Source organism: Zingiber officinale, chromosome 4A (genome assembly GCF_018446385.1).
Source record: "Zingiber officinale cultivar Zhangliang chromosome 4A, Zo_v1.1, whole genome shotgun sequence".
Taxonomy (NCBI): domain Eukaryota; kingdom Viridiplantae; phylum Streptophyta; class Magnoliopsida; order Zingiberales; family Zingiberaceae; genus Zingiber; species Zingiber officinale.
Window position 1 is genome coordinate 102,564,879 of NC_055992.1, and position 17,224 is coordinate 102,582,102.

The 17,224-nt window shown below is 33.1% G+C and overlaps 2 protein-coding genes across 2 annotated transcripts; both read left to right on the plus strand.

The window, feature by feature from the left end:
- The first annotated feature begins 1,208 nt into the window (after positions 1-1,208).
- On the plus strand, positions 1,209-14,788 carry LOC121970376 (ankyrin-1-like). Its single transcript, XM_042521069.1, has 13 exons — positions 1,209-1,332; positions 1,454-1,516; positions 1,592-1,762; positions 1,996-2,127; positions 2,958-3,097; positions 4,307-4,393; positions 10,806-10,931; positions 11,784-11,936; positions 12,136-12,198; positions 12,773-12,874; positions 13,509-13,679; positions 13,764-13,843; positions 14,450-14,788. Exons 1-13 carry the CDS (start codon positions 1,302-1,304, stop codon positions 14,499-14,501), a joined length of 1,371 nt encoding a protein of 456 aa, XP_042377003.1. The 5' UTR covers positions 1,209-1,301; the 3' UTR covers positions 14,502-14,788.
- Positions 8,137-9,701, plus strand: LOC121970377. Its single transcript, XM_042521070.1, has 3 exons — positions 8,137-8,887; positions 8,975-9,093; positions 9,172-9,701. The coding sequence occupies exons 1-3, from the start codon at positions 8,203-8,205 to the stop codon at positions 9,658-9,660; spliced, it is 1,293 nt and encodes a 430-aa protein (XP_042377004.1). The 5' UTR covers positions 8,137-8,202; the 3' UTR covers positions 9,661-9,701.
- Positions 14,789-17,224: the final 2,436 nt, after the last annotated feature.

Genomic DNA, 17,224 nt, shown 5'->3' on the forward strand with positions numbered 1-17,224 from the left:
AGTTTGCAAAATCACTATCTCGATCATAGGATCGTACAATCTTATGATCTGAAAATCCAAAATCGATCTAGGATCGTGCATAATCACTTTGTGTAGTAGGATCACAATAGGATCGGTAGGATCGAAATAGGATCGGAGCAGAATCGGAGTAGGATCAGTGGAAGCTTTGAGAGGTCATAACTTTTGACTCGGATTGAACCACAAGGCCTATAATATATCAAATCAAAGTTCATTCAGAGATCTTTAATAAATTTCAAAATTTAACCTTAAACACCCTATTTCAAACCCAAAAAATATCATTTAAATCTTTTTCAAATATCTAGAAAATTTTACCTTTTTTTATTATCTTTTTTTAATCTTATTAGGGTTTTAACATATGTTTAATTATTTTTGAGTTAGTTTTTTATCAATAATATTCTGTCATTCTTTTCTCCAAAATAATGAATTTTTGAATACCTATTGTCTAGTATTGTGTCACATCAACCAGTCTTTAGAAGATTATTTCCGGTGTTCATATTTGAATAAAAGGATTCAATAGCTTTTATTATATATTGACCTTTAAATTGAATTATCTTATAAACCAAATAAATATATTTGACATTGAATGTGTTATTATTATTGTGTTAATAGAAATTTTATATTTTTTCATTTTATGATATGAAAATATAAATATTATTACTATGCATAATTGAATTATAAATTAATTTAAATTTATATATGTAGTAATGTAATTTGAAGTGTAAATGATTATATATATATATATATAATTATTTATTTATATATAAATGAGTTTTTTAGATATTTTTTTAATTATTAATCATATATATAATTAGATTTTAAAATTTTTAAATAGAATCGTCCAATTCTGCGAGCCTAAATCAATCCTGATTTAGTTATTTATTTATATGACCCTAAATCAATCGTGATTCTAAATTATGCTCATCTCTATCCAGTTCGGATCCTCTGTTCCCATTTATCTCTGTCCCCGTATTTCATTGTCGATTGGATGGATCAGATTAAATTTCAAGGATATTTTATACATTATGAGGATACTACATATATTTTAAAGATGTCATGATGTCTTGAGATCTAATCTGATCCGTCCGATCGACAATGAGACACGGAGACAGAGAAAAATGAGAACAGAGGATCTGAATTACGTCTCTACTAAATAGCTCTAATCCTGATTTAGGGTTAAAATCGGTTCGGTTCCACCTCAAAGCCGATCTGGAAGGTTCGACTCGGTTGTAAAACCCTTCGCCCCCAAACCTCCAAAGCGAAAAGATCGTTCAGATCCAACAATGGCCCGCGATGCTTCCGCAGCACTGTCAGGTATTTCTCCCATACAATCGAGAAGAAAACAAATCGTTTCTTCCCTTTTTTTTTATTGTTCTTCGATCTTGAATCTGTTCTATTGATTTCTTCTCGCTACTCTTCTTCTTCTTCCATCCAGTGCGGCAAACAGTCCAGAACTTTCTTAATGCTGCTCGCACAGGGAACCTCGATCTCTTCAAGAGTTAGTTCCCTTGCCGACGCTCTTTCTCTGAATTTTCTTTTGCATTGCCTTCTGATCCTTTTCATGCGCCTACAGAGTTGGCGAAGGTGCTGGACGAGGGGAATGGCGTTGCCGCAACCGTTGCCGATGTGAAGGACGCCAACAATCGTTCAGCGCTTCATTTTGCGGCTAGAGAAGGGAGGACTGAGGTGTGCCAGTACTTGCTGGAGGAGTTGAAGCTCGATGTCGACGTGAAGGATGATGATGGTATGGGTTTGATTTATATATTTGCATAAATTGGCTACAAATTTGGATTAAGTTATTGATTATGTACTTATCATTGAAAGAGAATGCAGAATTTTTTGTTAGCTAGTCTTTGCTTTTACCCATTCAACTTTGCATTTTGTAAAGTCCACGGTGTTCTGCCCTTGATGTTTTATATTTATCTAAAATGAACAGAATGAGAGCAGGAATTAGATCTACTTTTGTTTTCCTTGCAGGTGAGACACCTCTTATTCATGCTTCTCGTCAAGGACATTATTTAACAGCAAAGTATCTTCTCGAACAGGGGGCAGACCCTTCTGCTTCTAGTGATTTAGGAGCAACAGCTCTTCACCATGCTGCTGGAATAGGTCTACTCTTCTTCTATGTTAGTACATTTCTCTTAATCATGGTCAGAGGTCTATTAGCACTTAACATGAACAGTTCTGTTAATAAGGAGGCATTATTGTTGCGCCACACTATGATAAGTCTACTTATGTTGTATATGCTAGAAAGCCATGTTACGATTTCTCTGATAGCTGTTGAAAGAATATAGCATCTAAGTAGATTACATACAATACATGGAGAAATTTTTACTTAATTAAAGACTTGGAAGGTCATAAAGCATATCAATTGCAGTAAGATTATGACATTGGAAGTAGTGTTCATTTGTTTCTTCTCCTGTATGTAGCATTTATGGGGTACCATACATCATTTGTTTACGTCAAACGAAGAACACAATTTGGATTATGTATTGAACATCAAATTGAGGGAAAAGGTCGTGGACATAAATGATGCCTGAAAAAAGGTTGATGTATACATACTGAGCTGGAAATTTCAAGGCCATTTCTATTTTTCCTCATCTGGAACTCATAAAAGTGAAATTCTGCATTTTCCCATTTCTCATGGCCTGATGATAGGACAAAACAAAGTTCAATGTTACTAGTGGTTTCTTTATTTATTAGAGACTATATTTTTAATTACATTGTTTCTTATTATTCTTTATCATTCTATCCAACTTATTTATCCCTTTCTTTTGTTATTGTTTAAACTACATTTCATATTTTGAGTGCATCTGACAAAAAATAAATATTATTGATATTAAATGTTTTTGATAAGTTTTCTTTATAATGGCTTCTTTAACACATATATTCCCTTTTGGTTGTCAGATTTATCATCTTATTTTCCTTAATATGTGCAGGGAACCTTGAACTTATGAAGCTCTTACTTTCAAAAGGTGTTGACATTGAATCACAAAGTGATGCTGGTACTCCTTTGATATGGGCCGCTGGTCATGGACAGCCAGATGCAGTTAAATTTTTATTAGAACACCATGCAAAGGTATCCTTCCCAAGTATTTCCAAACTTTATGCTTTGGTTGATATTTGAGTATTTATTTCATTTAATGAATTTCTGTTGGAGAAGGGGAGCCTTGGCGCAACGGTAAAGTTGTTGCCATGTGACCAAAAGGTCACGGGTTCGAATCCTGGAAACAGCTTCTTGCAAAAAAAAAGCAGGGTAAAGCTGCGTACAATGGATCCTTCATTGGGACCCCGCAAGGCGGGAGTTTCGTGCATCGGGCTGCCCTTTTAATGAATTTCTGTTGGATTATGTATTTGAACCATGATTTGAAATATTGGCATAAAATCATGTCCATTTATGTTGATGTTTTTTATTTCTTGAAACTGTTATTTTTGGTAAAGCAAAATGACAGATTTTCTCCTTTCATCATTTCATTGGCGTACCTTGGAGAGGCCATGGCAGTTACTTCTGTAGGATTTATGTGCACGCGTGCGCGTTAAATAGTTCCATTTTAACTACATGAATTAATTGTGATTTTGGTCTAGCACGTTATTTTTATAGTGCCCTTGTAAGTTCTTTATACTACTCTAGTCTTATGCAGTGAAGCACATATGCTTGCTTACATTTTTCACTGTGTAAGGATGATACTGACTGACTCATTAACTGCTAGATATTGATATGCAATTGAACAAATTCGCTAAATAACAAACAAAAAGTGAATTTTATGTATCTAGTTAAATATTTAAATTTTGTTTTATATATATCATGTTGGGTGGGTGTTAACATGCATTGTTAAACAATTTGTGTTCTGATATATATTACTTAGATTCATACACAATGTTAAGTGTTAACTCTGGCTTTATAGTTTGCTTAAGATGATTAAATTTATTAGTATGTGGTAGATGCAAGTATTATCTATTTTGATTGTTAGGTTGATTACTCTGGTATATTATATGGAATATATAAAAGCGTATTTTTTTAACACATCATATAATGCATTATTGCCTGTATGCTCCTTTATAGCTCAATTGGTCAAAATAGTTATTAAATGTCATGCATTTTCTTAAACTGTAAAATATCATTTTGTTTTAATACAAAGGAGATTACTGTTTCCTTACTGAAGAAAAGATCTACCACATCCTTGACTTTCATTTTTCGTCTCAATGCTCATGCATTCTAACTTTTGATTGGATGACAGGCTTTTGTGTAATAATAAAATGTGCTGATATATAATGTAAAATTCTGCAGGCAAATGCTGAAACTGATGACAATATCACTCCATTGTTATCGGTTGTTGCAGCTGAATCACTTCCATGCTTGGAGTTGCTACTTGAGGTATAATTCCATATCTGATTATGAAATTTTCTCAAAGTGGCAAGTTGTGTGACTATATGTTGTTTATCGAAGATAAATATTGGTCAGCTGTAATTTTCTAACTTTTCTCATAGAGTCTACTTGATATCCCTCTTGTCATTGCTTTACTTTCTTGCTTTTGCTATATTGAACCATTCACATGTCTCATTAATTCGTTCATAACTTTAGTCCTGAATTGTACAAGTTGTTGAGGTTGAATATATGGATCGTGGTTCTAGACTTCTAGTAACATCGCTTTTATACTCAAGTCCTTTCCAATATTTTAATTATTTCAAGTGCTATGAAATATCCATTCAGACTAAATGCATCTTCATTTGAGACAAAAAAAATGTTTGTGTTGAAGTAATGTTATGGATTTGTTCTTCCTGATTCTGAGGATTGTGGGAAGGTCTGAAGGGCATAGTGGTTTACTACTTGTGCTACAAATTATTCTTAATTGTGGTGGCTTGGGAAGTGCAATTAGTGTGACACAATGATCTTACGTGAGTTCTTTAAAAGGCGAAACAAAGTAAATTACAGCATACCTGTGGCTGTGATATGTGAATTAGTGAAGAATCGGCAAGGTACAGAATAAGTATTAGATGATTCGTGCATTTTAAGGGGATGAAATGCATGGTGCTAAGTAATTGCATTGTGTAATGATCTTTGGTTAAGGCAATGTTTCAGTATGGCTGCAATTTGCCAAAACTAGGTCTGTCGGTATGGAACTACCATACCCATGGTTTCAAATCTCGTTTTGTTTCACCCAATATGAGCAAAACATCTTGTTCTGCTCATAGACCAGTATCGGCACAACAACGGCATGTCGTGACACTTCACACGGGCCCGACGATGCATCTGGAAGCATCATGCAAGCCCCGCGATGAGTCTGGAAGCATCGTGCGAGCCCGGCGACGAGTCCGGATGCATCGCGCAAGCAAGGCGACGGGTCCGGAAGCATTGCGCGAGCAAGGCGATGGGTCCGAAAGCGTCACGCGAGCCCTGTGACGCATCCAGAATCATCGTGCGAGCCTGGGGATGTGTTTGAACCGTCGCCAGGACCCAACAACGAATCTAGACGCGCCACTCGGGCTAGCGTGCTCGCGGTCATTGCGGAACAAGGACGGTGGAAGCAATTTAACTTGGGCATAATAATAAACTTAGTCTTTAACATAGTTGTAAAAAGCGGTCGCTTCACTCGCTTAAGTGCGAGGCGCAGCGAGGCGAAGGCGGCTCGCTTCTGGGAACTCGGAAGCGCAAGCCTTCCAAGAAGCGTGCGCTTCGTTGCGCGTCGCGGTGCTTCCCTGCGCGTCGCGAGACTTTCTCTACTTTCCTTTTTTTTTTTTTGATTTGTTTTGTTTATAAGTTTAAAGCCCTAAACAACCTCATTAATGTTCATCTGCTATTCTGCTTCAAATCGCTGCTGCCTCTTCGTCTTCCTCACGTCGCAATCATCCCTTCCAGGTAAGCTTCGTCGTCTTTTCCTTGCTTTGTTTCTTCCTGTGAAAATTAAAAGCTTCTTCGGTGAAATCCTGCCGTCGGAAGCTTCTCCGGCGTCCGGCGACGCTTCCGGCGCCATCGGAGGCATCCGGCGAAGCTTCTAGCACCGCGGGACGATTCCAGCGGCAGCGACCCGCGATGCCTCCGGTGGCTCTGGACGCCTCCGGCGGCGCCGGAAGCATCGCCGGACTCCTCCGACGGCTCCGGCATCGTCGCCGAACGCCTCCGGCGTCGCCGGCAGCGTCTTGCGACGGTTCCGGTGCCGCAACGGTGTCGCGGTCGGGCGTGAGCCCTGTAGCGCAGCGTCAATTTTTTTTTTGTTTTTATTTATTTAATTAAATTAAAGAACTCCTCACTTAAATAGGATATTTCGAATAGGTTTTATAAAACCTAATTAAATTATCCCAATAAAATATATAAAATTATATTTAAATTAAAAAAATCTAATAATTTTTATTACTTAATATAAATCAGATTTAAAAATTATTAAAAATATATTTAAAATATAAAAAACTAATAAAGTTTATTAATTAATATAAATCAGATTTAAAAATTATTAAAAATATATTTAAAATATAAAAAAACTAATTAATTTATATAAATCATATTTAAATATATAAAAAATATATTAAAAAATTTTATTAATTCAAATAAATCAGTAAATTAGTTTTAAAATTTAAATACATAAAAAAATTTTAAAAAATTAAAATATAAAAATCTGATAGATTTTATTAATTAGATTTAAATATATAAAAAATATATTTTAAATATAAAAAAAATCTAATTAATTTATATAAATCAGATTTAAATATATACAAAATTTATTTAAAATAAAAAAAATATTCATTCAAATTTCAAATAAATCAGTAAATCAGAATTAAAATTTAAATACATAAAAAATATATTTAAAATAAACAAATTTGATAAATTGTATTAATTAGATTTAAAATTTTAAATATATAAAAAATAAATTTTAAATTTAAAAAACTACTAAATTTTTTTAATTCATATAAATCAGATTTGTATTCTATATTCTATAATTAATTTTTTTTTCCTGTTTTTTATTTTATTTATTGATTGATCATTATTATTGATTTCATTTTCAGCAGTATTGATTCTTAACCATGTCAAATACAACAACTCCATCAACTCGAAAGGATATTGCTTGGAATTATGCAACATGTTCGGATCCTAAAAACCCAAATGTTGTTGGTTGTATTTTCTGTGGTAAAATAACAAATGGTGGAATTTATCGACACAAGCTACATTTAGTTGGGGGCAATAGAAATGTAAAAGCTTGTCCGAAATGTCCCGAGCATGTTAAAGAAGAAATTAGAGAGTTTATGCAAAAAAAGAGTTATTTGAAGAATCAAATGGATGAAATTCCTCATTCTGATGATGTTGATAATTTGGAAGATTTGGAAGAACAGGAAGAAGATGATCATCAAACTAAAGTGAAAGGGAAACGACCAATATCTGATTCAAGCAATCATCCTACGGTCCAAGGTAAAAAGTGTAAACAAACTGGACCTATTAACCTTTATTTTATGAAAGATGTCGATGAAATTGTCAAGCAAAGACGTGCAAAAAATAAAGGACAATTTGATGAAAATAAAAAGAAGTTAAGAGAAATTGCAGTTGAGAAATTTGCAAGATGGATGTATGATGCTGGAATTCCCTTCAATGCTGTAAAATATGATTCTTTTGAGCCTTGTATTGAAGCTATTGGACAATTTGGATCGGGGATGAAACCTCCATCATATCATGAAGTGAGGGTTAAGTATTTGAAGGAGTTGGCAAATACGAATTCGCTTCTCAAATCCCATGAAGAAGATCATGCTAAGTTTGGGTGCACAATCATGGCAGATGGATGGACCGATAAAAAGGGTAGGACTCTTATAAATTTTTTGGTGAATGGTCCCAAAGGAAGTGTATTTGTCGAATCAGTTGATGCTTCAGGCTATTCTCACACAGCGGACAAGATGTTTGAGTTACTCTCTAAATTTGTGTATCGCATTGGAGAAAAAAATGTGGTTTAAATTGTAACAGATAATGCAAGTTGCAATGTCAGTGCAGGTAATATTTTAAATTTTTGTTACTTTCATGTTTCAATTATAATTGAATTATATTTTTATTATTTTTTTATTAAATTTATTTGTTTTTCAGGTCGTCTTTTGGAAAATCGATTTCCACACTTGTACTGGACACCCTGTGCAGCTCATTGTTTAGATTTGTTGCTCGAGGATATATTCAAAATTCCTCATCTCAGAAAATTGCATGAACGAGCGTTGATGGTTAATGGTTATATTTACAACAGACCACAAGTATTAAGCATGATGAGAGAGTTTACTGGACAGAGAGACATGGTAAGAACCGCAAAGACACGTTTCGCAACCGCTTTTTTAACTTTAAAGCGATTTCATGTACAACAAGCAAATCTGAGAAAGATGTTTACATCTGAAAAGTGGGCAAATAGTCGATTTTCTAAGGAGGTTGCAGGAAAACGTGTAGCAGAAGTGATATTGATGTCTTCTTTTTGGAAAAATATGGTTTTTGCATTAAAGGTTGGTGGCCCATTGGTGAAAGTATTACGGCTGGTAGATGGTGAAAAAAGGTCTCCTATGGGTTATATCTATGAGTCAATGGACAGGGCCAAAGAAGCTATCGCTGCGTCATTTAACAATAATGAAGAGAAATATCGTAGCATTTTTGAACTCATTGACAAAAGATGGAACATTCAACTCCATCGACCTTTGCACGCAGCTGGATGTTTCTTGAATCCAGAGTGTTTTTACTCAAACTCTGATATAGAAAATGATACAGAAGTGATGGAGGGTTTGTACAAGTGCATATCCAGATTAGTGAGAGGTGAGGATTTACAAGATAAGATCACGAATCAATTGGAAAAATACAAGAAAGCAGAAGGACTTTTTGGTTTGCCAATGGCTATCCGACAAAGAACTTTAAAATCACCAGGTAAATTTATAAATAATAGATTATGCAATATTAATATTGGATGGTAATAAAGTTAATCTTATAATTTATATGTTTTTGTATTTTAAGCTGATTGGTGGTCTTCTTATGATGCATCAACTCCTGAATTAAAAACATTTGCAATGAAGATTTTAAACCTCACATGCTCTTCTTCAGGCTGTGAACGTAATTGGAGTGTTTTTGAACATGTAAGTTGGAATTTTTTTTATACATATTAAAATTTATATTATGAACTTAACCTTTTACTTTTTAATTTTGTTTTGTAGATACATTCTAAGAAAAGGAATAGGTTGTCTCAACAACGATTGAATGATTTGGTATATATCAAGTACAATAGAGTTTTGAGGAGAAGATATGACATGCGAGACAAAATTGATCCTATTACTTTGTCAGAGATAGATGATAGTAATGAATGGTTGTTGGGTAAATTGGATGACAGTGATAAAGACAATGATAATGATTTTGTCTACGAAGGTGAAGATTTGCGTTGGAGTGATGTAGCACAAGCATCTGGGGTTGGTGAAAGTGCATATGGCTTTCGATCTCGAAATGCATCTTCTTCAAAAGGGGCATCATTATCTGCATCTGCAAAAAGGAAACTATCTTCAGCTCAAACTAGTCTTGTTAATGAAGAAGAAATTAATCTTGATGATGAAACTGAAGAAGAGGATACTGATGGATACAAATCAAGCGATGGAGCTGATGACGTAGATTTGGACAATGAAGATGAAGAAGATGATTATTTTGATATTTGATATTTCCTCTATTATATTTTCAAAGACTTGTGATTTTCAATAATCTACAACTTTATCAAAGAATATTTGTTTATGGTTATTTGGATTTTCAAAGACATTTTGAAAGATTTTTAATAAATATAAGAGTCCTATTGTTTATTACGCTTTTTTCCGTAAAGCCCGCGCTTCGCCTTGCGCTTTGCGCTTTAAGCCCCAAGACCCTTGAGCGCTTTTTTGCGCCTCGCGCTTTTGATCACTATGGTCTTTAATAATTTTAATCAACTCCTAGCTATAACTAGGATAATTTAAATAGGTTTAATTAAAGCCTAATAAAATTATTTCATTAATTTTATATATATATATATATATATATATAATTTTTTATTTTTAGTTTATATATTTTATATTTAAAAAATACCTAAACTAGATCGACACGGGCACCCTACGGTATCAAAACTATATCATTCTGGTTTAGAACTGAAACCTTAGCACGGCTCGGGATTTTAAACCATGACCATGCCTTGCCAATGTAGAAGAAACTGGAAGATGTTGACACCATTATTTCAGTTTAATTTATGTGGGGTTCTATCCAATATTTTGTCACTATCGAGACTTGTGAGTAGCAGAGACAATAGAAAACTAAGGGCAGATAGAGCATTATTTGTAGTTGTAGATGATTTTTGATTGCATAGGACAGAGATAACAGTGTTAGTTTCAGCATTAGTTAAACTTAACATGAACTGTTTTCTCAATATGACTGCTACTAAACTAATTAAATGCTGTTTCATGTCTCTTTATGCAGATATTACTGGTTAAATATGTCAGTATCCTGATCCATGCTGATAAAACTAATTCCAATTTGATTAGCACTTTGTGGTACAAAGATTACATCATAAAGTCAAACAAAGAGTATAAATATTTATATTTAACTTAGATATCCTTGATACATATATTTTTCAACTTTTTAATTAAACCTCAAGAAAATTACACCAGAAATCTGCACACTGTTACCACTTTTAGCACATATTACAGAAGTAAATGCCATGACATTCTGTGTTCAATTTCACTCAATGTTTCATTTGGGTATTGTTTGCTTTAGTTTCATAGTCATTATATGTACTGTATAATATATTTGAGTTATTAATTTATTTCTTTTATCTTTATAGGCAGGTGCTGATCCAAATGTCAGCGCAGGTGGAGCAACTCCATTGCATGTTGCTGCTGATAATGGAAACCAGCAAATTATCAATTGTTTAATAAAAGCTGGAGGAAATCCTAATCTTTGTGATGAGGTATGGTTTATTGTGATTATATATCAGAGTAAAATTTTGTTTATGACATATTAAATATCAATGTGTTTTTTTGTGGGTTCAGAGATATCAATATATATGTTTCCTGTGGTTGATCTATGTTGTTTTAGCGTGGTTGATCTATGTAATCTGTTTTAGGTGCATTTTTATTTGCTTTAATCATGGATGTTTTCTTAACAAAGGATCACAATGAGCTCATCTAAATTCTGTACAGTAATGTCATTAAAAGAAAACTGTTCTGTTTGGCTAAACTAAGTTTCAGAATCAACTATCTCAAGCTTAATTTCCTTGGATGAACCACAAAAAGTATGGCTAATGGCTTTTCTTTAATGTGTAATGATAAATTTTAAAGCCTTTTATGTCATTTTGTTAGAAAAGGTAAAACAATTTGGATTGATGATGTTGCATGCAACATCTTTTGTCATCAAATCCTAATATATATACTGTAACTTGAATTGTTCAAGTTTGATCCGATTTATTTTCCTAGATGGCTATAAATAAACATCCAAATAATCATATGATCAAGAAAGTCATTCTTGATTTCTTACTTTTTTTTGTGGGATCTTGTTTAATACATGTTACAAGAACTAGGATTAAGCTGCTATAGTTGAAATATTTAAGAGTGGCAAGGAACCTGGATTGGTAAGGGTTGTGATGATGACATGATTTTATCATCGTTTCTGACATCTCTTCTGGATTGTACTTGAACTTAATTGTGTGAAAGGCTAGCTTAATTTGCTAAATCATACAGGTAGATTTTATTTGATAGAAAAGTTTTATTGACTTAGTATTATTGGAAGCGTATTCAATGTACATATCTACTACATCTGGCAGGACGGTTTAAAGCCAATTCAGATTGCTGCTCTGAGAGGAAATCGTGATGCTATTGAAGTTCTTTTGCCATTGACATCCTCAATTCCAAAGATTTCCAACTGGAGCATTGATGGAGTTATTGAATTCATGCAATCTGATGCAAGCTCGCAGCAGGTTTATGGATTAGAAAAATCCTAGTGCTCTTGAATTGAAATTGCATACTTGCAAAAAGAAAAAGTCTATTCTGCACTTGTTTGTTCAAATGATAGGCATCATGATTGGCAATTTCTAAAACATTGACGAGTTTTTTTTGCTGTTTAATTCTTACATTTGGTGTTTGCATGTAGCTTTAAACACTTTCTTCGCTGTGCAGATCCGTAAGGAGGAAATTGACTCTACGCAAGGTGCTACTTTACAAAAGCCAGATATTGTTGAGGTGGCATTCTGGCTCCTAGATTACCTTTGGTTATATTTTGATTGTCGTGGATGTTATGTCTGTAGCTTATTCAGCAACCTGTGACTGTAGTCGTCGCAGTATGGTAGTTAATATCTAGCATGATATGCTGATGGGACTTCCAGGTTGATATATTATTAAAGAAGTCTGATGTGAATTTTATGTTTTGTCATGTGAGATCATGACAAATACACATTAATCAATGGAAAAAAATTTAAAGAAGATTTGCTTAATAACAATAAAACAGAATAAAATTCATGAATGATGATATAGTAGAAGATCGAGCCCAATGGCATAAGAGGATCTATATAACCGATTTCACTTAGTGGGATAAAGGTTTGGTTGTTGCTATTGCCATGTTTGCTCTCCTATCAAGATACATCTTTCTTGTTAGATTATGCATATCTATAATGATTAATTGCTGAAAAATAGTCCCATCTAGTTAAAGACCGTTATTTAATTGGATTTACCAAAATAGGGATGCAAGAAAAATAAATTCTTGATCCAGTATTCAGGCTCTTGTCAACTCTTGGTAAATTACTTCCACCTTATGCAGGTGACACCTGAAGCTAAAAAGAGATCCTTAGAAGCAAAGTCACGAGGTGATGATGCCTTCAGGAAAAAAGACTATCTGTTGGCAGTAGATGCGTATACACAGGTAATTATTTTAATGTATTGGACTCTTTAAAGATGTTGACTTACAATTTCAGGTGTTGGATTCACACATTTTTAAGGTGAAACATATACGAGCTCCCATTCACCGAGGCCTTAGTTGGTTTATACATATGTCCGGCAAGTCCTTTGTGACACTAAAGCTCTTGTCACCTCTTTGGTTAATGAAACCTTGTGTTAAACAGTGAGATAAGTTCTATGAAGCTGTTCCTAGGTAGCTGGAACTTTTGTTGTAATCAACATGGCAAAACACAGCTTAAACCATGAATTTACCATTAACTGGGAAAAATAACTACAGTGGTCTTGTTTTTATATGGTTGACAAGTATACCTGTTGTAGTTGGGGCTTACTAGTCTCCTGTCACTAGTACTAGCAATCAGCAGGGGTAAGTTAATGGATGAGAAAGGAAGTTCTTTGGAATCAAAATTCCTGTGCCCGCTTTAATGCCATTTTCATTTCTTATGTTTCGTGTATTTTTATCAGTTATATATATATATATATTAAAGTGTTTGGATTTTGGCCCTGGCTATGATTGAGATTGATAGTATCAGAATGTGAGCTCTGACTGAAATTTTTAAAGGAAGTTGCATACTGACTGAATCTTTTCAAACAATTACCAGGCCATAGATCTTGACCCAAATGAAGCTACTTTGCTATCAAATAGAAGCCTCTGCTGGATTCGCCTAGGGCAAGGTGAGCAGGCCTTGGCTGATGCGAAGGCTTGTAGAGCTCTCAAGCCAGAGTGGCCTAAAGCATACTACAGAGAAGGTGCAGCGCTACGCTTATTACAAGTATGGCTTCTAAGTTTGTTGTTCACTTCCCTGGGTTCCTTTGTAATTCCTGTGTCATGAACTAGCTCTTTCTATTTTTATCAGAGGTTCGATGAAGCAGCAAGTGTCTTTTATGAGGCTGTAGAACTTGATCCTGAGAACAAGGAGCTTGTGGAGGCTTTCAGGTATAATAATATTATTGAAATTGATGATTCCTTTGTCATCTTATATGAGTTTGGGTCAAAGGATAAAAATGGTGCTTGTTTCGTGTTTGGCACTAGAATAATATATTTGCATCTCTTATTTGAGCATCCAAATGTCCTTTCAAGTGTGCGCCTGGAGTTTAAACTTAAAATATTAAACTGAGCACATACATTCAATAATCATATATCCTTTTTGAGTGCTCTTCCAGATCTTCAAATTTGTAAATAGTTTTTTGGCTCTGTTTGTCAAAAACTTGTTGAATCTTTTTACTAAATAAAAGTTATGAAAAAAAGCTGGAGGGATAGGAATAAATGAAGGAGTGCCCTCTTCCCTCTCTATCTCCTCCAAAATAGATCTGTCCAGATTCGAGAAGAAGAGGAAAGTCTGCTTTATAAATAAAGCATCGCATCAATCTGCTTTATGAAGAAACTCAATCCATTCAAGTTCAAATCTATTCCTTAACATGTTGCCGAAACAAATTCCATAAACTTTTACACAAATCTATGTAGTAAATTATTGTATATAGTATCATTAACTTCATGGCTACTTGTCCATTTATTCAATTTCTTTGCCCTGTTTTCTTTCAGGGAAGCTGTTGAGGCTGGACGGCAATTTCATGGTACCAATCAGAAAGATTAATAAGTTCATTATCCTAGATTGGAGAAGTGCTGTATCCATTATCTGCAATCATGTTTTACTAGCCTGAACGCTTATTGTGCTGTGATATTTAACTCAGGAAATGTACATAAGGATTTAGTTCATCATGGATTTCTACAATACCCATTTTGATGTTTCCATTGTGTTATTTAGATGTTGCAACAAAAATTCATGCAGTTTGAATCATCAACTAGGGTCATTTGCTTTTTCTAAAACTAGTACCAGTTGTATGATTGTCAAGTTGGAGAAGTTTATTTTCATTTTGTTTATTTTCTTGTCTCAGTGCTAAGTTTTTTCTCTATCCGTTAAGTGTTCTCCATCACCTTTTATGTAAAATAATTATAGTTTTTTATCGGATCGCGTAGATAAATTTTTAAAATTATTAAATTGTGTAGAGAAGTTTTTAAAATTATTAAATCGCGTAGAGTAGTTTAAAACTTATTAAATTACATATTCATTTTTTATTTTTAACTTATTAAATTACATATTTATTTTTTATTTTATTTAGGGTGGGTAGTTGGTTAATTTGGTATTAATTTTATATAAATTTATTATTTTTAAAATAAATTTAGTTAATTTGGTGTTAATTGAAATAATTGATTTTTAATTTGATTTGGTTAATTTAGTTTTAGTAAAATTTTAATTCGATTCAATTAGTTAATATTAAATTCGTTTTCGATTAATTTATTTATGGGCTAAATCAATTGAATACTTATTTCTAATTTTATCCTTATTAGTTGATTAGTTTTTTTTTATTAGTCGAATCAATTTTAATTTGTGTCGAAACATTGAAATTTTGAGTAAATTAGTCGATTAATTTAAAAAAATAATCAACTAATTTATTTTTTTAATTAAAGTTAATTTTAGGTAAAATCGATTGATGAATCAAATAACTCTAGATTGATATGAAATTAATTATTATGTGTTTAGTTACATTTTTTTATTATATTCATGTACGACAATTTGACTCAATATATAGAGTTACTTTTTTCTGATTATATTATATTGAGAGCAGTGATTTTTTGAACACGAATGTGTTTGAAAAAAATTAAATCCGTATTTAAAAAATCATTACTTTCAATATATTAAATCAAAATTATATTTGAGGGCATGAATATAATCAAATGAACAAGTCGAACATATAGAATTTAGTTTCATGTCAATCTAAGGTCGTTTGGTCCATCAGCCAATTTTGGATGAAATCAGTTGATGTACCAAATGATCTTGGATTGACATGATTCTAGTTCTTATGTATTCGTCTTCCTCCCTTGATTATATTCATATCTTTAAATATCAATTTGATTTAATATATTGAGAGCAATGATTTTTTAAACACAAATTAAAATTTTTAAATATATTTGTATTTAAAAATCATTGTTCTTAATTATATTGAGTCAAATTGATATTTAAGGATATGTATATAATCAAGAGAAGTAGAACATATAAGAACTAGTTTCAAGTCAATCCGAGATCATTTAGTTCATCAGTTGGTTTTAGGCAAAATCGGCTGATGGACCAAATGACATCAAATTGATATAAAATTAGTTCCTATATGTTCGTCTACCTCTCTTGATTATATACATGCTCTCAAATATCAATTAGACTCAATATATTGAAAACAATGATTTTTAAAATATAAATGTGTTTAAAAATTTAATTCGTGTATAAAAAATCATTGCTATAAAAAGGTAGATCCGCTACCTTAGCGGCCCCTAGTGTCGACCCCATAGATATGGAGAGAGGTACATGCAGGTACACAGACCATAGGAACATGGTGGGGTAAACCTCATGTCGTCAGTTTCTGAGAATCGACCCTTGGCCATTACGCCAGAGATGTCATGCATTCACCGTCTGCGTACGCCCTGGGGGCAAAATCATTGTTATCAATATATTTGGTCAAATTGATATTTGAGATGATGGATATAATCAGAAGAGGTAGACGAACACATACGAACTAGTTTCATGTCAATCCGAGATCATTTGGCCCATCAGTCGATTTTGGGCATATGTGTTTGTCTACTTCTCCTGATTATATCCATATTCTCAAATATTAATTTGACTCAATATATTGAGAACATTAATTTTTTGAACACATGTATGTTCAAAACAATTTTTTGGATAAAAAATCACTCGACTAATTTATTTTTTTTTATCAAAGTCGATTTTAGGTAAAATCGGTTGATGGACTAAACAATCTCAGATTGACATGAAACTAATTTCTATATATTTGATTAGTTCTCTTGATTATATCTATGCCCTCAAACATCAATTTAACCCAATATATTAAGAGTAGTAATTTTTTAAATATGGATGTGTTAAAAAAATTAATTCATGTTCAAATTACACTGCTATCAATATATTGGATCAAATTGGTATATGAGAACATGGATATAATAAAAAAAAAAATAGACGAACACATAAGAACTAGTTCATGTCAATCTGAGGTCAAAATTAACTGATGGATCAAATGACCTTGGATTGATATGAAAATAGTTTCAATGTGTTCATCTATCTCTCCTGATTATATACAAAACCTCAAACGTTAATTTGAATCAATATAATGATTTTTTTAAACACGAATGTATTTGAAAATTTTAATTTATGTATACTGATCCTGTCCAAAAGTCGAAGAGATGGAAAGTCGAGGATGTAGCGCTCCCGTTGACCGCTTGTAAACTCCGCTCGGACCTGCAACACAAACTACG

Bases quoted from the DNA above. Each gene is read 5' to 3' on its own strand.
- LOC121970376 (XM_042521069.1), top strand. From the start codon at position 1,302: ATGGCCCGCGATGCTTCCGCAGCACTGTCAG. The intron at 2,128-2,957 runs GTCTACTCTTCT...TAATATGTGCAG, and splicing joins TCACCATGCTGCTGGAATAG to GGAACCTTGAACTTATGAAG. The intron at 10,932-11,783 runs GTATGGTTTATT...TACATCTGGCAG, and splicing joins ATCCTAATCTTTGTGATGAG to GACGGTTTAAAGCCAATTCA.
- LOC121970377 (XM_042521070.1), top strand. From the start codon at position 8,203: ATGGTTAATGGTTATATTTACAACAGACCACAAGTATTAAGCATGATG. The intron at 8,888-8,974 runs GTAAATTTATAA...TTGTATTTTAAG, and splicing joins AAGAACTTTAAAATCACCAG to CTGATTGGTGGTCTTCTTAT. The intron at 9,094-9,171 runs GTAAGTTGGAAT...TTTGTTTTGTAG, and splicing joins ATTGGAGTGTTTTTGAACAT to ATACATTCTAAGAAAAGGAA.